At 45.4% G+C, this 24,423-nt stretch overlaps 1 protein-coding gene across 1 annotated transcript; it reads left to right on the top strand.

Annotated features, from left to right (window-relative positions):
* The first annotated feature begins 515 nt into the window (after positions 1–515).
* Positions 516–22,662, top strand: LOC120043820 (WSC domain-containing protein 1-like). Its single transcript, XM_038988416.1, has 8 exons — positions 516–924; positions 1,182–1,296; positions 9,954–10,147; positions 12,255–12,376; positions 19,210–19,402; positions 19,601–19,765; positions 20,023–20,223; positions 22,316–22,662. Exons 1-8 carry the CDS (start codon positions 516–518, stop codon positions 22,660–22,662), a joined length of 1,746 nt encoding a protein of 581 aa, XP_038844344.1.
* Positions 22,663–24,423: the final 1,761 nt, after the last annotated feature.

The following is a 24,423-nucleotide window of genomic DNA, read 5'->3' as shown; positions in this document are numbered from 1 at the left end:
CAGGTTCAGAGGAAAGACAAACAACAAATAGCAAGGGAAATTACTTTATGCTCACTGCTCTAGAACAGAAATACAATCTTATATGTCAACATGAACTGTAGATCTAATCCACAAAGCTATTGTATATACGTTTCCCTCGTATATTCTATAGGGGTTGTATACAAAGATAATTATATTCTGCCAATTAAAATCTTATTTGCTTCTATTTTGTTGCCCTAGGTGAAACTACTGGCTTCCAGGGTTTGCTGGCTGTTCTGTTGCCTTGGAGATTACTGTAAAGTCTGGCGCTGCTGTGACTCATCTGAGGGATCTGATTACACAGTGGTCTTTTTGGTCTCCTGTCCAGAGGCATGGCTATTAAGCGTGGAGCCTCATTAACCATCTGAAGCTGCAGCCAGGTAGCCTACCTACTGTCACTGGACTGATGGGGTTATAATGAAGCTGTAGATCCCTCACCCCTCTCTCTGGAATGGTGGCTCACTAAGGATCAAATAGCCACCAGCTGGACATTGGGAATGGCCACGCCCCTCTACAGGCTGCGTTGCTTCCTGCGGCGAGCTCAGATGCTCCTCCTCTTCTTGGGCATCGCCTACCTGATGGCAGGGAGCATTCTGCTGCTGCAGCGCTCCAGCCTGACCCTGAGGACCACCCAGCCACCAGGCAGCGCCAGCCTCTCTTCTCTCATGGCACTGCCAGCGCCTCCCACAGCCGTGAGGGCTGCCCCCGGCCTGGGCATGAGGGCGCGCTCCAGATGGGCAGTCCCCCAGGGCGTGTTGGGGGGTGGAATGGGCATCAAGATGGGGCGGCACTGGCCCACATCCCGGCACCTGAGGGTCCAACATCTGCACCGCCGCTGGTTCCACGGTCTGATGCCAGACGCACAGGAGCAGAGGGGTCCCCTACAAAGCAATACCAGGCACAAAGGTACCACCTACCCACTGCAACATTGTTTACTTTATTGCCAACATAGGTGTAGTTTAACCGCTGACTGCATACCAGACCTGGTTTAAATAGTATTTGTGAGTTAAATAGTACTCACTGACAGGACTGAGAGCCTAAAATCTGCTGCAAACCTGTGTTGCCATCACTTCTCAATAGTGTGTTGTACTAAATTATTAATATTGTTGTTTGAATGGATATAATATGGCTTTTCATTAACTGCTTTGTTTTGACATGGCAAGGGACCTACATGGGCTGCTTCATGCATGATGCCAATGATCAAGCCCTGGGGGGAACCGTGTTGTATGACCTGCGCAAAATGACCAGCTCTTTGTGTCAAGACACCTGCTCAGAAAGGTAATGAGTCTGGAACCATGGAGAGCTGCGGCTATTTGGTTAATTATTCTGTCTCAGTCGCTGGGATGAATAGATCCTGTGTTCCAATGGGGAAGAATGGTGGTGTGAGTGTGTGTGTGTGTGTGTGCGTGTGTGCGCGTGTGCGTGTGTGCGTGTGTGCGTGTGTGCGTGTGTGCGTGTGCGTGTGTGCGTGTGTGTGTGTGTGTGTGTGTGTGTGTGTGTGTGTGTGTGTGTGTGTGTGTGTGTGTGTGTGTGTGTGCGCGTGTGTGTGCGTGTGTGTGCGTGTGTGTGCGCGTGTGTGTGCGTGTGTGCGTGTGTGCGTGTGTGCGTGTGTGTGTGCGTGTGTGCGTGTGTGTGTGTGTGTGTGTGTGTGTGTGTGTGTGTGTGTGTGTGTGTGTGTGTAGTGGAAGGCCAGATCTGCGTTAGAGATGCAGAATAAGATATAATGGGTATTAGAGGAGTGTTAGTATACATTCAAATGAATGACAAAACTGTATAAATCAATTTATGCCAAAACCATTAGCAGTGCAATATTCCACAGTACGTTTAGACACAGGAAATGATTGCCACAAAAACAAATAGGCAAAGCAAATAGAATCAATCAATGTGGACTGCTGGGAGGATATTCAGCCAGAATCATAAGCCTGCTCAGCCTTTCCCCCACCCATGTGGAGAGTAGAGTCAAGCTTTTAGCTGTCAAATAAAAGTCTGGGAAATGTTTGGTGGAGCTCAAAGCAAATGCAAAAAGGTCATTTTGAATAGGTCCTCTCTTTCCAAGGAGAGAGGATAAAGATACTTGAGGTAGGATGACTCATGTCGCCCTTGGGATTAGAAAGGACCATCATCCACCCAGAGCTATTACATTTACATTTACATTTAAGTCATTTAGCAGACGCTCTTATCCAGAGCGACTTACAAATTGGTGCATTCACCTTATGATATCCAGTGGAACAACCACTTTACAATAGTGCATCTAACTCTTTTAAGGGGGAGGGGGGGGTTAGAAGGATTACTTTATCCTATCCTAGGTATTCCTTAAAGAGGTGGGGTTTCAGGTGTCTCCGGAAGGTGGTGATTGACTCCGCTGACCTGGCGTCGTGAGGGAGTTTGTTCCACCATTGGGGTGCCAGAGCAGCGAACAGTTTTGACTGGGCTGAGCGGGAACTGTACTTCCTCAGAGGTAGGGAGGCGAGCAGGCCAGAGGTGGATGAACGCAGTGCCCTTGTTTGGGTGTAGGGCCTGATCAGAGCCTGAAGGTACGGAGGTGCCGTTCCCCTCACAGCTCCGTAGGCAAGCACCATGGTCTTGTAGCGGATGCGAGCTTCAACTGGAAGCCAGTGGAGAGAGCGGAGGAGCGGGGTGACGTGAGAGAACTTGGGAAGGTTGAACACCAGACGGGCTGCGGCGTTCTGGATGAGTTGTAGGGGTTTAATAGCACAGGCAGGGAGCCCAGCCAACAGCGAGTTGCAGTAATCCAGACGGGAGATGACAAGTGCCTGGATTAGGACCTGCGCCGCTTCCTGTGTGAGGCAGGGTCGTACTCTGCGAATGTTGTAGAGCATGAACCTACAGGAACGGGTCACCGCCTTGATGTGAGTTGAGAACGACAGGGTGTTGTCCAGGATCACGCCAAGGTTCTTAGCACTCTGGGAGGAGGACACAATGGAGTTGTCAACCGTGATGGCGAGATCATGGAACGGGCAGTCCTTCCCCGGGAGGAGGAGCAGCTCCGTCTTGCCGAGGTTCAGCTTGAGGTGGTGATCCGTCATCCACACTGATATGTCTGCCAGACATGCAGAGATGCGATTCGCCACCTGGTTATCAGAGGGGGGAAAGGAGAAGATTAATTGTGTGTCGTCTGCATAGCAATGATAGGAGAGACCATGTGAGGATATGACAGAGCCAAGTGACTTGGTGTATAGCGAGAATAGGAGAGGGCCTAGAACAGAGCCCTGGGGGACACCAGTGGTGAGAGCACGTGGTGCGGAGACAGATTCTCGCCACGCCACCTGGTAGGAGCGACCTGTCAGGTAGGACGCAATCCAAGCGTGGGCCGCGCCGGAGATGCCCAGCTCGGAGAGGGTGGAGAGGAGGATCTGATGGTTCACAGTATCAAAGGCAGCCGATAGGTCTAGAAGGATGAGAGCAGAGGAGAGAGAGTTAGCTTTAGCAGTGCGGAGCGCCTCCGTGATACAGAGAAGAGCAGTCTCAGTTGAATGACTAGTCTTGAAACCTGACTGATTTGGATCAAGAAGGTCATTCTGAGAGAGATAGCAGGAGAGCTGGCCAAGGACGGCACGTTCAAGAGTTTTGGAGAGAAAAGAAAGAAGGGATACTGGTCTGTAGTTGTTGACATCGGAGGGATCGAGTGTAGGTTTTTTCAGAAGGGGTGCAACTCTCGCTCTCTTGAAGACGGAAGGGACGTAGCCAGCGGTCAAGGATGAGTTGATGAGCGAGGTGAGGTAAGGGAGAAGGTCTCCGGAAATGGTCTGGAGAAGAGAGGACGTCACTTCCTGTTGAATCTGCAGACGTGTTGCTGTGCGTTTTGTTGCTGTGCGTTTTGCTGCCAACTTTACTTTACTTTGCTAGCTGACAACTTTACGTTTTTTGTTTTGTTTTTGTTTTTAATTACCGTTTATATTTTTAGTTTTTCCATCGCAACTTTTTTCCCTCATTCAACTTTTTCACTCCGGACGCTTTATCTGGACATGGTTCGTCAACACCTTCAACAGCCGAAGCTAAGTAGTAACATTAACATGATGTCTTCTAATTGCAGTCGCTGTACTCATAATATACAGGAGAACGATCGCCTTACGGCGAGAATAGCTGTGCTACAAGCCCAGCTTCAGACGCAATCGTTAGGCAAGGGTAATTTCAGTGTAGGAAAGGAAGAAACAGCGTCTGTGCCACCAGTAAGTACAGATAGTAACGTTAGTATAAATCCCCCCGCACAGTCCCCGCAGCCGGACAACTTTCTCATGGCTTCTGGAGGGAAATGCTGTTGGAATGCTCAACCGGTGTCGCTCATTCAGCCGACAGAAACTTTCAACCGGTTTTCCCCATTATGTAGCGAGTCGGAGTCTGAGTCTGAGTCTTCTCTTGTCTCTACTCCTCCCGTTACGGGGTCTGAGACGCCGAAGGCTCCCACCATTAGCTCTGACAAATTGAAAACCCTAGTCATTGGCGACTCCATTACCCGCAGTATTAGACTTAAAACGAATCACCCAGCGATCATACACTGTTTACCAGGGGGCAGGGCTACCGACGTTAAGGCTAATCTAAAGATGGTGCTGGCTAAAGCTAAATCTGGCGAGTGTAGAGAGTATAGAGATATTGTTATCCACGTCGGCACCAACGATGTTAGGATGAAACAGTCAGAGGTCACCAAGTGCAACATAGCTTCAGCGTGTAAATCAGCTAGAAAGATGTGTCGGCATCGAGTAATTGTCTCTGGCCCCCTCCCAGTTAGGGGGAGTGACGAGCTCTACAGCAGAGTCTCAGCACTCAATCGCTGGTTGAAAACTGTTTTCTGCCCCTCCCAAAAGATAGAATTTGTAGATAATTGTCCCTCTTTCTGGGACTCACCCACAAACAGGACCAAGCCTGACCTGCTGAGGAGTGACGGACTCCATCCTAGCTGGAGGGGTGCTCTCATCTTATCTACCAACATAGATAGGGCTCTAACTCCTCTAGCCCCACAATGAAATAGGGTGCAGGCCAGGCAGCAGGCTGTTAGCCAACCTGCCAGCTTAGTGGAGTCTGCCAATAGCACAGTCAGTGTAGTCAGCTCAGCCATACCCATTGAGACTGTGTCTGTGCCTCGACCTAGGTTGGGCAAAACTAAACATGGCGGTGTTCGCCTTAGCAATCTTATTAGGATAAAGACCTCCTCCATTCCTGCCATTATTGAAAGAGATCGTGATACCTCACATCTCAAAATAGGGTTACTTAATGTTAGATCCCTCACTTCAAAGGCAGTCATAGTCAATGAACTAATCACTGATCATAATCTTGATGTGATTGGCCTGACTGAAACATGGCTTAAGCCTGATGAATTTACTGTGTTAAATGAGGCCTCACCTCCTGGTTACACTAGTGACCATATCCCCCGTGCATCCCGCAAAGGCGGAGGTGTTGCTAACATTTACGATAGCAAATTTCAATTTACAAAAAAAAAAATGGCGTTTTCGTCTTTTGAGCTTCTAGTCATGAAATCTATGCAGCCTACTCAATCACTTTTTATAGCTACTGTTTACAGGCCTCCTGGGCCATATACAGCGTTCCTCTCTGAGTTTCCTGAATTCCTATCAGACCTTGTAGTCATAGCAGATCATATTCTAATTTTTGGTGATTTTAATATTCACATGGAGAAGTCCACAGACCCACTCCAAAAGTCTTTCGGAGCCATCATCGACTCAGTGGGTTTTGTCCAACATGTCTCTGGACCTACTCACTGCCACAGTCATACTCTGGACCTAGTTTTGTCCCATGGAATAAATGTTGTAGATCTTAATGTTTTTCCACATAATCCTGGACTATCGAACCACCATTTTATTACGTTTGCAATCGCAACAAATAATCTGCTCAGACCCCAACCAAGGAGCATCAAAAGTCGTGCTATAAATTCTCAGACAACACAAAAATTCCTTGATGCCCTTCCAGACTCCTTCTGCCTACCCAAGGACGTCAGAGGACAAAAATCAGTTAACCACTTAACTGAGGAACTCAATTTAACCTTGCGCAATACCCTAGATGCAGTTGCACCCCTAAAAACGAAAAACATTTGTCATAAGAAACTAGCTCCCTGGTATACAGAAAATACCCGAGCTTTGAAGCAAGCTTCCAGGAAATTGGAACGAAAATGGCGCCACACCAAACTGGAAGTCTTCCGACTAGCTTGGAAAGACAGTACCGTGCAGTACCGAAGAGCCCTCACTGCTGCTCGATCATCCTACTTTTCCAACTTAATCGAGGAAAATAAGAACAATCCAAAATTTCTTTTTGATACTGTTGCAAAGCTAACTAAAAAGCAGCATTCCCCAAGAGAGGATGGCTTTCACTTCAGCAGTAATAAATTCATGAACTTCTTTGAGGAAAAGATCATGACCATTAGAAAGCAAATTACGGACTCCTCTTTGAATCTGCGTATTCCTCCAGGGCTTAGCTGTCCTGGATCTGCACAGCTCTGCGAGGGCCTGGGATCGGGAGAGACACTTAAGTGTTTTAGTACTATATCTCTTGACACAATGATGAAAATAATCATGGCCTCTAAACCTTCAAGCTGCATACTGGATCCTATTCCTACTAAACTGCTGAAGGAGCTGCTTCCTGTGCTTGGCCCTCCTATGTTGAACATAATAAACAGCTCTCTATCCACCGGATGTGTACCAAACTCACTAAAAGTGGCAGTGATAAAGCCTCTCTTGAAAAAGCCAAACCTTGACCCGGAAAATATAAAAAACTATCGGCCTATATCGAATCTTCCATTCCTCTCAAAAATTTTAGAAAAAGCTGTTGCGCAGCAACTCACTGCCTTTCTGAAGACAAACAATGTATACGAAATGCTTCAGTCTGGTTTTAGACCCCATCATAGCACTGAGACTGCACTTGTGAAGGTGGTAAATGACCTTTTAATGGCGTCAGACCGAGGCTCTGCATCTGTCCTCGTGCTACTAGACCTTAGTGCTGCCTTTGACACCATCGATCACCACATTCTTTTGGAGAGACTGGAAACCCAAATTGGTCTACACGGACAAGTTCTGGCCTGGTTTAGATCTTACCTGTCGGAAAGATATCAGTTTGTCTCTGTGAATGGTCTGTCCTCTGACAAATCAACTGTACATTTCGGTGTTCCTCAAGGTTCCGTTTTAGGACCACTATTGTTTTCACTATATATTTTACCTCTTGGGGATGTTATTCGAAAACATAATGTTAACTTTCACTGCTATGCGGATGACACACAGCTGTACATTTCAATGAAACATGGTGAAGCCCCAAAATTGCCCTCGCTAGAAGCCTGTGTTTCAGACATAAGGAAGTGGATGGCTGAAAACCTTCTACTTTTAAACTCGGACAAAACAGAGATGCTTGTTCTAGGTCCCAAGAAACAAAGAGATCTTCTGTTAAATCTGACAATTCATCTTGATGGTTGTAAAGTCGTCTCAAATAAAACTGTGAAGGACCTCGGCGTTACTCTTGACCCTGATCTCTCTTTTGACGAACATATCAAGACTGTTTCAAGGACAGCTTTTTTCCATCTACGTAACATTGCAAAAATCAGAAATTTTCTGTCCAAAAATGATGCAGAAAAATTAATCCATGCATTTGTTACTTCTAGGTTAGACTACTGCAATGCTCTACTTTCCGGCTACCCGGATAAAGCACTAAATAAACTTCAGTTAGTGCTAAATACGGCTGCTAGAATCCTGACTAGAACCAAGAAATTTGATCATATTACTCCAGTGCTAGCTTCCCTACACTGGCTTCCTGTTAAGGCAAGGGCTGATTTCAAGGTTTTACTGTTAACCTATAAAGCGTTACATGGGCTTGCTCCTACCTATCTTTCCGAGTTGGTCCTGCCGTACATACCAATACGTACGCTACGGTCACAAGACGCAGGCCTCCTAATTGTCCCTAGAATTTCTAAGCAAACAGCGGGAGGCAGGGCTTTCTCCTATAGATCTCCATTTTTATGGAACAGTCTGCCTACCCATGTGAGAGACGCAGACTCGGTCTCAACCTTTAAGTCTTTACTGAAGACTTATCTCTTCAGTAGGTCATATGATTGAGTGTAGTCTGGCCCAGGAGTGTGAAGGTGAACGGAAAGGCTCTGGAGCAACGAACCGCCCTTGCTGTCTCTGCCAGGCCGGTTCCCCTCTCTCCACTGGGATTCTCTGCCTCTAACCCTGTTACAGGGGCTGAGTCACTGGCTTGCTGGTGCTCTTTCATGCCGTCCCTAGGAGGGGTGCGTCACTTGAGTGGGTTGAGTTACTGACGTGATCTTCCTGTCTGGGTTGGCGGCCCCCCTTGGTTTGTGCTGTGGTGGAGACCTTTGTGGGCTATACTCGGCCTTGTCTCAGGATTGTAAGTTGGTGGTTGAGGATATCCCTCTAGTGGTGCGGGGGCTGTGCTTTGGCAAAGTGGGTGGGGTTATATCCTTCCTGTTTGGCCCTGTCCGGGGGTTTCTTCGGATGGGGCCACAGTGTCTCCTGACCGCTCCTGTCTCAGCCTCCAGTATTTATGCTGCAGTAGTTTATGTGTCGGGGGGCTAGGGTCAGTTGGTTATACCTGGAGTACTTCTCCTGTCTTATCCAGTGTCCTGTGTGAATTTAAGTATGCTCTCTCTAATTCTCTCGTTCTCTCTTTCTCTCTGAGAACCTGAGCCCTAGGACCATACGTCAGGACTACCGGGCATGCTGACACCTTGCTGTCCCCAGTCCGCCTGGCCTTGCTGCTATTCCAGTTTCAACTGTTCTGCCTGCGGTTACGAAACCCCTACCTGTCCCAGACCTGCTGTTTTCAACTCTTAATGATCGGCTATGAAAAGCCAACTGAGATTTATTCCTGATTATTATTTGACCATGCTTGTCATTTATGAACATTTTGAAAATCTTGGCTCTCTCTAATTTTCTCCTTCTCTCTTTCTTTCTCTCGGAGGACCTGAGCCCTAGGACCATACGTCGGGACTACCGGCCGTGGTGACTCCTTGCTGTCCCCAGTCCGCCTGGCCTTGCTGCTATTCCAGTTTCAACTGTTCTGCCTGCGGTTATGGAACCCCTACCTGTCCCAGACCTGCTGTTTTCAACTCTTAATGATCGGCTATGAAAAGCCAACTGAGATTTATTCCTGATTATTATTTGACCATGCTTGTCACTTATGAACATTTTTGAACATCTTGGCATAGTTCTGTTATAATCTCCACCCGGCACAGCCAGAAGAGGACTGGCCACCCCTCATAGCCTGGTTCCTCTCTAGGTTTCTTCCTAGGTTTTGGCCTTTCTAGGGAGTTTTTCCTAGCCACCGTGCTTCTACACCTGCATTACTAGCTGTTTGGGGTTTTAGGCTGGGTTTCTGTACAGCACTTCGAGATATTAGCTGATGTACGAAGGGCTATATAAAATAAAATTGATTGATTGATTGAGGAGGGGATAGGGTCAAGCGGGCAGGTTGTTATTACTGTGATCTAGTCAACGGTGAAAACTGTTACCAGCCAGCACCACAGAGCAATGAATGCTGTGCTTCTCCGCTGCCTGCCCTGATTGATTCAAATAAAATGTTTAGTATTTATTCACATGCTGGCCTGGGGTTATGCAATCTGGTGTCCTTTGGGGCAAATTATCCCAAGGCTAATGATGGTTAAAGACAGCTCTGGGCTAAGGCACTGAGGTGAGAGGGTCTGTGTGTGTGTGTGTGTGTGTGTGTGTATGTGTGTGTGTGTGTGTGTGTGTGTGTGTGTGTGTGTGTGTGTGTGTGTGTGTGTGTGTGTGTGTGTGTGTGTGTGTGTGTGTCTGTGTGTGTGTGTGTGTGTGTGTGTATGTGTGTGTGTGTGTGTGTGTGTGTGTGTGTGTGTGTGTGTGTGTGTGTGTGTGTGTGTGTGTGTGTGTGTGTGTGTGTGTGTGTGTGTGTGTGTGACCTATGTGCTTGTCTCCTCTATGCAGTGGGTACCGATTTGCAGGTCTGGAGTACGGAGCAGAATGTCACTGTGGTAACCACATCAGCAGCTCGCGGGCCCAGGAGGAGGACTGTAGCCTGGTCTGCAGGGGGGAGAGGGGCGAGAGGGGAGGTCCCTGTGGGGGTGTGGGGCGCCTCTCCATCTACAAGGTGGAGGAACAGCTCCCGGGACAGAGGAAATGTAAGTACATTCAATCTGGATAGAGCACTGGCTGATTGAATGGCTGTAAAACTTTACTAATCTCTGAACCCAGAACCACATCTCCTGAGCGCTGACCAACAGTGTCAAGAGAGACCAGTGCTTTAATAATGCTTACTGTACACTATATCAGCCATAGCCACAGGACTATGCACTGTGCAAGCATGGCACTGCAAGGAATAGCGGCCATTTTACGGGCTCCTGACCAATTGTGCTATTGTGTGTATTTCTTTTGCGCTGATCTTAACTTTTTTTGTACGTAATGTTTCCGCCGTCGTTTCCTATGAGCATCAGAACAGCTATCACTAACCTCAATTTGGAGGAGGACTTCTACTTCAGGCCCAACTCCCCGGCACTTGAAAAAGGTGCGTGCTTATTCCCCTCCTGTACTCCCTGTTCACCCACGACTGCGTGGCCGCACACAACTCACCATCATTAAGATTTAGCCGACGACATGACGGTGGTGGGCCTGATTACCGCCGACGATGAGACAGCCTATAGGGAGGAGGTCATAGACCTGGCAGTGTGGTGCCAGGACAACAACCTCTCCCTCAACATCAGCAAGACAAAAGAGCTGATCGTGGACTACAGGAATTGGAAGGCCAAGCACACCTCATCCACATCGACTAGGTTGTAGTGGAGCAGGTCAAGAGCTTCAAGTTCCTCGGTGTTCACATCACTAAGAAATAATCATGGTCCACACACACCAACACAGTTGTGAAGAGTGCACGACAACGGCTCTTCCCCCTCAGGATGCTGAAAAGATTCGGAATGGGCCCTCAGATAATCAAAAGGTTCTTCAGCTGCGCCATTGAGAGCATCTTGACTAGTTTCATCACCGCTTGGTACGGCAACTGCTTGGCATCCGATCGCAAGGCGCTTCAGAGAGTAATTAACCAATAGCTACCCGGACTATCTGCATTGACCCTTTTTGCATTGTCTTTTGACTCATCACATACGCTGCCATTACTGTTTATTATCTATCCTGTTGCCTAATCAAATCAAATCAAGCTTTATTTCTACAGCACATTTCAGACATGGAATGCACCACAATGTGCTTCACAGGAAAAAACGAATTAAAACTAGAAAATATTTACTACACAAACATAAGAGGATAAAAAACGAAAGAATAACAATAAAAACTGAACGACTAAAAAGCACCCTAAGGAAAACAAAGCTAAAAAGGTGTGTTTTAAGATTTATTTTAAAAATGTCCACAGTTTCGGCCCCCATCAGGTTCTCTGGCAGGCTATTCCAGAGGCAGGGGGCATAATAACTAAAGGCTGCCTCTCCATGCCTCTTGGTCCTAGGCTTTGGGATAGTTTAAGGCCAGTGCCAGAGCACTTGAGGGACCTACTGGGTACATAACGTAAAAGCATGTCTGACATGTATTGGGGTGCACAATTGTGGATTGATTTAAATAGAAGAATCTTCAAATGAATTCTAAACTTACAGGCAGCCAGTGCAGAGACCTAAAACCGGTGTAATGTGTGCTGCAGCATTCTGTATGTTTTGCATTGGCCAATGGCTTTCTTGGGTAGCCCAGACAGAAGAGCATTACAGCAGTCAAGCCTGTTTGTAATAAAAGCATAGATGAGTCTCTCTGTATCAGCCTGGGAGAGAAATCCTATTGCCTAGTCACTTTATCTATACCTATATGTACCTCAATTACCTCGTACCCCTGCACATCAACTCGGTACTGTCACCCCGTGTATATAGCCAAGTTATCATTACCCGTTGTGTATTTATTCCTCGTGTTATTGTTTCTATTTTTCTATAATTTTTTTTAACATGTCACTGCATTGTTGTGAAGGGCCAGTAAGTAAGCATTTCACTGTTAGTCTACACCTGTTGTTTACGAAGCATGTGACAAAATAAAATGTTATGTGAAAATTTGATTTAGCAATTTGTTAAGTTGATAATAGATAGATTTCTATGGCCAATGTTTCCTTTAAGCTTGGCAGTGTAAGACTATGCTTGTAGATCATTTGACATTATCAATACAGAGAAACATATAGATAAATTCAAGGAATGTAGCTATGTTTATAAGATGTGGTCTGATGTCTGCATACCTCTGTTCTACTCATAGTCAGAAACGTCCGCTATGGTGGCTGCTTCAAGGTTCCAAAGAACACCACCAACACCTTCCCTGTCTACTCCTTTCAACCAAACTCCACTTCACAGACCTGCATCGAGACCTGCACAGATAAGGTTTGATTCTGTTACCAAAAAGAAACTCTGAAAACCACTGAACCATTTATTTCATCTTCACTACCAGCCCAGACCCCAGTCTTCCTCACACAGACCTAGGAGTGAGGTATCATCGATCATGGCCTGTCTCTGTCTCTGCTCCCTGGAGATGGGAGATGGGAATGGCATGGCTCTGTGTGATTGAGCGCCTGGAACACCATTTGACTGTTTAAGGTTTAATGTCCCTCTAAGGAGAAATAGATGGGCTCTGGAATCAGTCCTTCACGCTGAATGGGTGCATCAGTTGGGTCAAATCAAATCAAATCAAAGTTTATTGGTCACGTACACAGATTAGCAGATGTTATCTCAGGTGCAGCAAAATGTGTGTGCTTCTAACTCCAACAGTGCAGTTAAAAATAAAAAAATCAGTACAAGCAATGTCAGAGACAGGAATATAAATATATAGTATACAGTACCAGTCAAAAGTTTCTCATTCAAGGGTTTTTCTTATTTTTTTTTTTACTATTTTCTACATTGTAGAATAGTAGTGAAGACATCCAAACTATGAAATAACACATATGGAATCAAGTAATAACCAAAAAAGTGTTTAATAGATTTTAGATTTTAGATTTTTCAAAGCAGCCACCCTTTGCCTTGATGACAGCTTTGCACACTCTTGGCATTCTCTCAACCAGCATCACCTGGAATGCTTTTTCAACAGTCTTGAAGGAGTTCCCACATATGCTGAGCACTTGTCAGCTTGTAGGTGTATTGGGTCATTGTCCTGTTGAAAAAAACGATAGTCCCACTAAGCGCAAACCAGATGGGAAGGCGTATCGCTGCAGAATGCTGTGGTAGCCATGCTGGTAAAGTATGTCTAGAATTCAAAATAAATCACTGACAGTGTCACCAGCAAAGCACCCCCACACATCACACCTCCTCCGTGCTTCACGGTGGGAACCACACACGCGGAGATCATCCGTTCACCTACTCTGCGTCTCACAAAGACACGACGGTTAGAACCAAAATTCTCAAATTTGGACTCATCAGACTAAAGGACAGATTTCCACCAGTCTAATGTCCATTGCTTTTTTTTCCTTCTTTTTTTTGGCCCAAGCAAGTCTCTTCTTATTATTGGTGTCCTTTAGTAGTGGTTTCTTTGCAGCAAATCAATCATTAAGACCTGATTCAAGCAGTCTCTTCTGAACAGTTGATGTTGAGATGTGTCTGTTACTTGAACTCTGTGAAGCATTTATTTGGACTGCAATTTCTGAGGCTGGTAATTCTAATGAACTTATCCTCTGCAGCAGAGGTAACTCTGGGTCTTCCTTTCCTGTGTTGGTCCTCATGAGAGCCAGTTTCATCATAGCGCTTGATGGTTTTTGCAACTGCACTTGAAGAAACTTTCAAAGTTCTTGAAATGTTCTGGATTGACTGCCCTTCATGTCTTAAAATAATGATGGACTGTCATTTCTCTTTGCTTATTTGAGCTGTTCTTGCCATAATAAGGACTTGGTCTTTTTACCAAATAGGGCAATTTTTTGTATACCCCCCTACCTTGTCACAACACAATTGATTGGCTCAAATGCATTAAGAAGGAAAGAAATTCCAAAAATGTACTTTTAACAAGGCACACCTGTTAATTCCAAATCAAAACACATTTTATTGGTCACATATACATGGTTAACATATGTTGCGAGTGTAGCGAAATGCTTGTGCTTCTAGTTCCGACAGTGCAGCAATATATAACAAGTAATATCTAACAATTACACAACAAAAACCTAATACACACACATCAAAGTAATAAGAATGGAATAAGAATGTATAGAAATATGGATGAGCAATGTCAGAGCAGCATAGGCTAAGATGCAATAGATAGTATATAATACAGTATATACATATGAGATGAGTAATGCAAGATATGTACACATTGTTAAATTGGCATTATTGTAGTGACTAGTGTTCCATTTATTAAAGTGGCCAATGATTTCAAGTCTGTATATAGGCAGCAGCCTCTCTATGCTAGTGATGGCTGTTTCCACCTTCTCCACTGCTGTCCTGTCGATTTGGATAGGGGGGTGCTACCACGATCATCTCCTTTTGTTTTGTTGATGTTGAGAGAGAGGTTATTTTCCTGACACCACACTCCAAGAGCCCTCACCTCCTCCCTGTAGGCTGTCTCGTCGTTGTTGGTGATCAAGCCTACTATTGTTGTGTCGTCTGCAAACTTGATGATTGTGTTGGAGGCGTACATGGCCACGCAGTCATGGGTGAAGAGGGAGTACAGGAGGGGGCTGAGAACGCACCCTTGTGGGGCCCCAGTGTTGAGGATCAGAAAAGTAGAGATGTTGTTTCATACCTTCACCACTTGTGGGCGGGCCATCAGGAAGTCGAGGACCCAATTGCACAGGGCGGGGTTGAGACCCAGGGCCTCAAGCTTAATGGGTACTATGGTGTTGAATGCTGAGCTATAGTCAATTAACAGCATTCTTACATTCCTCTTGTCCAGATTGGATAGGGCAGTGTGATGGCAATTGCATCATCTGTGGACCTATTGGGGCAGTAAGCAAATTGAAGTGGGTCTAGGGTGACATGTAAGGTGGAGGTAATATGATACTTGACTAGTCTCTCAAAGCACTTCATGATGACAGAAGTGAGTGCTACAGGGCGATAGTAATTTAGTTCAGTTAACTTTGCGTTCTTGGGTACAGGAACAATGGCCATCTTGAAGCATGTGGGGCAACAGACTGGGATAGGGAGAGATTGAATATGTCCGTAAACACACCAGCCAGCTGGTTAGCACATGCTCTGAGCACACGTCAAAGGATGCCATCTGGGCCGGCAGCCTTGCGAGGGTTAACACGTTTAAACGTCTTACTCACGTCGGTCACGGAGGAGAGCCTACAGTCCTTGGTAGCTGGCCGCGTCAGTGGCACTGTTTTATCCTCAAAGCGGGCAAAGAACGTGTTTAGCTTTTCTGGCAGCAAGACGTCTGGGGCCGCGAAGTGGTTGGTTTTTCTTTTGTAGTCCGTAATTGTCTGTAAATCCTGCCACATACATCTCGTATCTGAGCCGTTGAAATGCGACTCCACTTTGTATCGATATTGACATTTTGCCTGTTTGATTGCCTTGCGGAGGGAACGATCACTCTGTTTGTATTCTGCCATATTCCCAGTCATCTTGCCATGGTTAAATATGGTGGTTCGTGCTTTCAGTTTTGCGCGAATGCTGCCATATATCCATGGTTTCTGGTTAGGGTAGGTTTTAATAATCACAGTGGGTACAACATCTCCTATACACTTCTTGATAAACTCAGTGACCGTTTTGGTGTACACATCCATATTATTCTCAGAGACTACCTGGAACATATCCCAGTCCTCGTGATTAAAACAATCTTGAAGCATGGATTCCAATTGGTCAGACCAACATTGAATAGTCCTTAGCACGGGTGCGTCCTGTTTGAGTTTCTGCCTATTGGAAGGGAGGAGCAAAATGGAGTCGTGGTCAGATTTGCCGAAATGAGGGCGGGGGAGGGCCTGATATGCATCCCAAAAGAGTAGAGTAACATTGGTCCAGTGTTTTTCCAGCACGAGTGCTACAGTTAATATGCTGATCGAATTTAGGTAACCTTTTCCTCAAATTTCCTTTGTTAAAATCCCCAGCTACAATAAATGCAGCCTCAGAATATATGGTTTCCAGTTTGCATAAAGTCTAGTGAAGTTCCTTGAGGGCCATCGTGTTATCTGCTTGAGGGGGGACATACACGGCTGTGACAACAATAATAATTCTCTTGGGAGATAATATGTTTGTCATATTATTGTGAGGAATTCTAGGTCAAGTGAACGAAATGAATTGAGTTCCTGTATGTTGTTTCAATTACACCATAAGTCGTTAATCATGAAACATACATCCCCGCCCTTCTTCTTCCTGGAGAGATGTTTATTCCTTTCAGCACGATGCACTGAGAATCCATGTGGCTGTACTGATTCCGACAGCATATCCCGAGAGAGACATATTTACATGAAACAGAGTATGTTACAATCCCTGATGTCTCTGGAAAGCAATCCTTGACCTGATCTCGTCTACTTTGTTATCTAGGGACTGGACATTAGCGAGTAATATACTCGGAAGCGGTGGGTGGTGTGCGCACCTCCTAAGTCTGACTAGAAGACCGCTCCGACTCCCTCTCCTCTGGCGTCGTTGTTTTGGGTCGGCCTCTGGGATCAGTTCAAATGCCCTGGGTGGTGCGAAGAAAGGGTCTGCTTCGGGAAAATCGTATTCCTGGTCGTAGTGCTGGAAAGTTGACGCCGCTCTGATATCCTATAGTTTTTTCCGGCTGTATGTAATAACACTTAAGATTTTCTGGGATAACAATGTAATAAATAATACATAAAACAACAAAATACTGCAACCCTTCCTAAGGACTAAAAGCGAGGCAGCCCTCTCTGTCGGAGCCATTTTGTAAATTGAAATGCATTCCAGGTCATGAAGCTGGTTGAGAGAATGCCAAGAGTGTGCAAAGCTGTCATCAAGGCAAAGGGTGGCTATTTGAAGAATCTCAAATATAAAATATATTTTGATTTGTTTAACACTTTTTTATTTACTACATGATTCCATATCTGTTATTTCATAGTTGATGTCTTCACTATTATTCTACAATGTATAAAATAGTAAAATAAAGAAAAACCTTTCAATGAGTAGGTGTGTCCAAACTTTTGACTGGTACTGTACATGTACTTATAATGGTGTGTATATACAGTGTGAACAGTATATGAATAGAAAGTTGTGTACAGCAGTAGTTATGTAGAATGAGCCATGAATAGAATATAGTATATTTACAGTGCATTCAAAAAGTATTCGGACCCCAACCTTTTTTCCACATTTTGTTACATTACAGCCTTATTCTAAAATTGATTCAATTACATGTTTTCCTCATCAATCTACACACAATACCCCATAATGATGAAACGAAAACAGGTTTTTAGACATTTTAGCAAATTTATAAAAATAAAAATAAACTGAAATACCTTAGTTACATAATTATTCAGACCCTTTGCTATGAGACTTGACATTGAGTTCAGGTGCATCCTGTTTCCATTGATCATCCTTAAGATGTTTTTACAACTTGATTGGAGTCCACCTGAGGTAAATTCAATTGATTGGACATAAATTGGAAAGGCACACACCTGTCTATATAAGGTCGCACAGTTGACAGTGCATCTGGCTAGAACAGTGACTGAGGTTCAGGGCACTGGGCGGAGGCCGGCTAGTGGTGACTGATTAACAGTCTGATGACCTGGAGACAGAAGCTGTTTCTCAGCTTCTCGGTCCCAGCTTTAATGAACCTGCATGGTCTCCGCCTTCTAGATGGTAGCGGGGTGAACAGGTCTTGACTCGGGTGGCTGAGGTCCTTGATGATGTTCTTGGCTTTCCTGTGACACCGGGTGCTGTAGATATCCTGGAAGACAGGCAGTGTGCCACCAGTGATGCATTGGGCTGACCGTACCAACCTCTGGAGAGCCCTGCAGTGGCGGACAGTGCAATTGCCTTACCAGGCAGTGATACAGCCTGACAGAATGCTCTCAATGGTGCATCTGTAGAAGTTTTTGAGGTTTTTCTGGGCCAAGCCAAATTTCTTCAGCCTCCAGAGGTTGAAGAGGAGCTGTTGCGCATTCTTCACCATGCTGTCTGTGTGAAGGGACCATTTCCGGTTGTCAGTGATGTGCACGCTGAGGATCTTGAAGCTTTTGACCCTCTCCATTGCGTCCCCATCGATGTGGATGGGGGGCGTGCTCTCTCTGTTGTCTCATTTAATCCATTATTAGCTCCTAAGTTTTGTTGACGTTGAAGGAGAGGTTATGATCCTTGCACCACTCTGCCAGGGCTCTCTTCTCCTCCATGTAGGCTGTCTCATCAATGTGTGTAATCAGGCCTACCACTGTTGTGTCGTCAGCAGCTTGATGATTGAGTTGGAGATGTGTGGCCACGCAGTCATGGGTGAACAGGGAGTACAGGAGGGGACTGAGCACGCGTGTCGGAGGTGTTGTTGCCTACCTTCACGACTTGGGGTCAGCCCATCAGGAAGTCCAGGACCCAGTTGCACAGGGAGGGGTTCAGACCCAGGGCCCTGAGCTTAATAATGCTTGGAGGGCACTATGGTGTTGAAGGCTGAGCTGTAGCCGAAGAATAGCCTTCTTACATAACTATTTATCTTGTCCAGGTGGGATAGGGAAGTGTGCAGAAGTGTGCAGTGCAATGGTGATTGCGTCGTCCGTGGATCAGTTGGGGCGATATGCCAATTGTAGTGGGCCTAGGATGTTGAGTGAGGTGGTCCTCTGCTCTGCTCTACACACAAATGGTTGGAAGAAATATCACAGACTTGTCTATGTGATGATAATCGTGTATTTGATTTAGCCTATTCACTCTGTATGTGTGTGTACGTTTGTGCTTTGTGTGTATTTACATTAGCGCATCTTCCAGTGCCCAGTGTCAATAAACAAAGAGAACTGTACCAGCATATAACACAATTGCCTCTCTCCAGAGTCAGTCTCGATAGAAATTGTAATTCCATTTTGTGTGGAGGTGATGGGGGCTTTACAATATTGAATAGGAAAAAACTAAGACAACTTGTGCAAAAAACATCTGAACTTTAGAAAAAAAGGAATCAAAGAAAATGGAGCAGGAGTGGTTCAGACATCTTATATAACCCACCCATCATGTCACCCAATGGTAAAATCACATCCAATCCACCAGAGGAGGAATGAGTGACCAGTCATGTTCCTTGCACTGTAAATTACTGCTTGAAGTTATGCCTCTGATGTTTTTTATTGATCCTGGTTCGGTTTCTACTGCAGGAGCTCCCACTGGCTGTGTTGAGGAAGCCACATTGTTACTGCGTCCGGGCCTCGTTTCTGTTTAGACTGAGTCAACATTTGCCACTGGACCAGCCATGTCTGGAGACTAATGGCACAGAACACACTGATTCCTCCATCTCCACTTCCCCATCTGACCAAGACTACTACCAGGTCTACCAGACACCTGTACTTGGTGAGAGCCTTGAATAACCTTTAGTTTCACCGATACTGCAGTCCAAGTTTTCAACCATAAAAAATATATGGACTTTATACTTCACTGCAACTGTAATTAAACTCTTAGAAACAGCATGCTACAATACCGTATCTCAGAGATAGATCAATGGCGTGTTTCTATGGCGATGTTCAACCCTGCTGGTTCTGCCTCATTCAGACTCTAGGTGCAAAGAGAGGACATTTCTGCCTGAGAGGTCTACCTCCCTGGTGGCTCTCTCAAGCTTCCCCGGAGCTGGAAACACCTGGGTACGCCACCTGATCGAGCTAGTGACAGGCTACTACACTGGTAGCTTCTACTTCGATGGCGCGCTTTACAATAGAGGTGAGGCTGTGAACACAGCTCAAGTGTTGTGATGGATAATAGCACATACTGTGAATGCTTGATGTTTCTCTACTGAAATGTATCATTGCATGTTTTTAAGTATGCGCTAAAAATTGTTATACCATGGAGCTCTCATAGAGAATTTCCAATGAATGCACTTGTACAGTACTTACAAATGGCAATAACAGCTTGAATGCTCTGTGACGCATACGTTTTCAGATGTTTGATCATCTTGGGTATATGGGTTTTTCTACCAGGTTTCAAAGGGGAGAAGGACTACTGGAAGAGTGGGCGTAGCATCTGTGTTAAGACACATGAGAGTGGTCAGAGAGAAATAGAGATGTTTGACTCTGCCATCCTGCTGATCCGTAACCCCTACCGTTCCCTCATGGCAGAGTTCAACCGGAAGTGTGCTGGACACCTGGGCTATGCCACAGACGCACAGTGGAGGAGCAAAGGTAACACCACACAACAAGCACAGCTCAGTGTTTAGGGAAATATGGTGACAAATGTTCACGTCAGCTGCTATACCTCGCTGCATAGACTCTGAACGTGAGATGTCAGCATAGTCTCTACACATCGCACATTGATAAGATACACTACATTACCAAAAGTAGGTGGACACCTTCTCATCGAACATCTCATTCCAAAGTCATGGGCATTAATATGGAGTTGGTCCCCCCCTTTGCTGGTATAACAGCCTCCACTCTTCTGGGAAGGCTTTCCACTACTGTTGCAGGGACTTGTTTCCATTCAGCCACAAGAGCATTAGTGAGGTCGAGCACTGATGTTGGGTGATTAGGCCTGGCTCGCAGTCAGCGTTTCCATTCACCCCAAAGGGGTTTGATGGGGTTGAGGTCAGGGCTCTGTGCAGGCCAGTCATGTTCTTCCACACCGATCTCAACAAACCATTTCTGTATGGACCTCGCTTTGTGCATTACCATGCTGAAACAGGAAAGGGCCTTCTCCAAACTGTTGCCACAAAGTTGGCAGCACAAATCATCTAGAATGTCATTGTATGCTGTAGCGTTAAGATTTCCCTTCACTGGAACTAAAGGGCCTAGCCCGAGCCATGAATACCAGCCCCAGACCACTAACTTTACAGTTGGCACTATGATTCATCTGTCGGACTGCCAGATGGTGAAGCTTTTCAATTCAAATCGAATAGGTGTAGACGTTAAAGTGAAATGCTTACTTATAAGCCCTTAACCAACAATGCAGTTTTAAGAAAAATACCCTCGCCCAAATTTTTTTATAAAAGTAAACAAATAATTAAAGAGCAGCAGTAAAATAACAATAGCGAGGCTATATACAAGGGGTACCGGTACAGATTCAATGTGCGGGGGCACTGGTTAGTCGAGGTAATTGAGGTAATATGTATATGTAGTTAGAGTCATTAAAGTGACTATGCATAGATAATAACAGAGAGTAGCAGCTAAAAGAGGGGGGGCAATGCAAATAGTCTGGGTAGCAATTTGATTATATGTTCAGAAGCCTCTTGGACCTAGGTTTGGTGCTCCAGTACCGCTTGCCGTGCGGTAGCAGAGAGAACAGTCTATGACTAGGGTGGCTGGAGTCTTTGACCATTTTTAGGGCCTTCTTCTGACACCGCCTGGTATAGAGGTCCTGGATGGCAGACCTCTACACCACTACCCTCTGTAGTGCCTTGCGGTCGGAGGCCGAGCAGTTGCCATAACCAGGCAGTGATGCAACCGGTCAGGATGCTCTCAATGGTGCAGCTGTAGAACCTTGTGAGGATCTGAGGACCCATGCAAATCTTTTCAGTCTCCTGAAGGGGAATAGGTTTTGTCGTGCCCTCTTCACAACTGTCTTGGTGTGCTTGGACCATGTTAGTTTGTTGGTGATGTGGACGCCAAGGAACTTTAAGCTCTCAAACTGCTCCACTACAGCCCCGTCGATGAGAATGGTGGCATGCTCGGTCCTCCTGCCACTGCTCCAGAGTCCAATGAGTTTTACACCACTCCAGCTGACGGTTGGCATTGCGCATGGTAATCTCAGCCTTGTGTGCGGCTGCTCGGCCATGGAAACCCATTTCACGAAGCTTCCGATGAACAGTTATTGTGCTGACATTGCTTCCAGAGGCAGTTTGGAACTCGGTAGTGAATGTTGCAACCGAAGACAGACGATTTTTACATTCTACGAGCTTCAGCACTCGGCGGTCCAGTTCTGTGAGCTTGTGTGGCCTAAGATTTTGCGGCTGAGCCGTTGTTGCTCCTAGAAGCTTCCACTTCACAAAAACAGCACTTACAGGTGACTGGGCAGCTCTAGCAGGGCAGAAATTTGATGAACTGACTTGTTGGAAAGGTGGCATCCTATGACGGTGTCACATTGAAAGCCACGGAGCTCTTTAGTAAGGCCATTCTCCTACGAATGTTTATCTATGGAGATTGCATTGCTGTGTGCTCAATTTTATACACATGTCAGCAACGGGTGTTGTTGAAATAGCCGAATCCACTAATTTGAAGGGGTGTCCACATACTTTTGTATATAAAGTGTACCTATTTTCCCCCTCTCCTCTGTTTACTTCAGAATGGCCAGAGTTTGTTGACAGCTACGCCCCCTGGTGGGCGTCCCACGCTCTGAGCTGGTTGCAGTTTGGCCGTCGCCTGCTGGTGGTACACTACGAGGACCTGCAGAGGGCGCTCTTCCCCCAGCTCCGCCTCCTCACCTTGTTCCTCAACGCCACCATGATGGAGGAGAGGCTGATGTGTGCCAAAAGCAACCAGGATGGACACTTCAAACGCTCTGGGGGGGCCCAGCGGCCTTCCTTCGACCCCTTTACAGCAGAGATGAGGAGCACCATCGATTCCTACATCCTCACGGTGGACCAGGCCCTGAGGGACAGGAACTACAATGGCCTGCCACACAAATACTAACCCAGATGATCACCAGCTCATCCACACTACAGCCCGAAAGGACATGACAACAAATGAAGGGGAAGGTGCAATCTCTGCCACCACTCCAACGGGATTTGTCCAGCCAACTAATTAGCATGGTTGGGTGAAAGTTTTTAGATGTGTTGAAGAATTCTGTCAGCTACAAAACATTTCCAGAAGAGTGGCTCAGAGGGAAAGTGACTGTATGAACACACCAATGATGCACTTGACATTGCCAACCCACTGTGAATAGCTGCAGAGAGTTGTGGAATAACATTGAGTTAGACTTTAGTGTGAACTGTCAGTTTCACTGGGATGAAAAGATTGCTGAATATTACAGCTCCTGCTGAAAGTGACACATTCCCCTTTTTACTGCAGGCATTAGGAGTATGGAACAATTGCCTGTCTGCACAAACAATTCAATCAAGCATTGTAGACTGTGAGTCCTTTAGCTTGTATTGGAATCATAGGTCGTTTGAATTTGTTTGGGATTTTTGTAATGTTTAATATCAGTTTTACTGATAGAGGGCGGTTAAACAGAAAACATGCCATCCAACAGTGTAATCTGGTTGTTGTATTGGACTTTTGCTAATTAAATGTCCTATGTTTAGCTCTATTGTCAGGTTTTTCATTATTGGTTGAATGATGACTCATATCTTGTTGTGGTAGTCAGTGGGTAGTGAAACTGAGGTGTTCGGTCTTATGCAGGCTTTTTTGTTTGTTTGTAGTTGTATCAGTTTGTAAGTGGCTTCCATTCCTCTGAGAGACGTAAAGTGACATTGTACTGGGTAAACAGCCCATTCGTAGCATTGTGTACCATATCTTGTACAAATTGTGGCTGGTCTAATAGCTTTGGTCTAATTTGGTCTAGTAGCTTTCCCATGTTTATAGGGGAAAGTGCACCGCTTGAGAATAGAATATGGACACTTGAGTGCAAGATATTTTCCCAAATTATAATTTTTAATTACATGCTTAATGTTCAGTCTGTTACTGCAAACAACAAGTCAACACATTGGGAAGATAATGGCCAGAAAGGTATTTGAAGATAGACAAACAAACAATTGGTCATATTAATGAATCTAAAAGCTGGATCCATGCACAGACAGACGGCAGCACTGGCATCTGTTTATGTAGATTAGCGGCATAGTTGTGGAACAAAACAAACACAGACTAATTAGAAAATAAATATGGTGCAACTCTCTGGCTGTCTGCCATTGTGTTTGGCTGATGACAGAATATAAAGAATTTCACACAAAGACAACGGAAAACTAATCAACTCATTGAACCCTATCATTTAAATTAGAATTTGTTGAGTTTTTGGGGTGTGTTACAATGCATTTGCATAGTGATGTGGGCTCTAAGCCACTGAGTCAAGATGTTGAAACACTTCCTATCAAAACCCTCAATGATACTATTAACCCATCTGTCAAAAGGCTGAGTCTGTAACTCAGTCATTACAACATCTAACCATGGCACAAGCGTGACAACTATAGTGTAACTAGCTCATTGAACTATAGTCAGCTCAATGCATTGCTCTCAATGTGTTTTCAAATGCAGCTTTTCTTTTTCAGCGGTGTAGTTTATTGGTTTAATCCAAAAGAAACAACTTTGGGACTATAAAATCAAGGCCTAGATTCAATCAGATCAAGCGTATACCTGCGATAGCTACACCCGCATAGCTGATGTTTTGGCAGAGTCGGACGTGTAACTGCGTTGGAGCTGTCAAATCGGTGAGCAGCTGCTCTTCATCATTGTTACGAA

Source organism: Salvelinus namaycush, chromosome 3 (genome assembly GCF_016432855.1).
Source record: "Salvelinus namaycush isolate Seneca chromosome 3, SaNama_1.0, whole genome shotgun sequence".
Classification (NCBI taxonomy): domain Eukaryota; kingdom Metazoa; phylum Chordata; class Actinopteri; order Salmoniformes; family Salmonidae; genus Salvelinus; species Salvelinus namaycush.
Note: the sequence above shows the minus strand (reverse complement) of the source record. Positions and strands in the feature narration are given on the sequence as shown.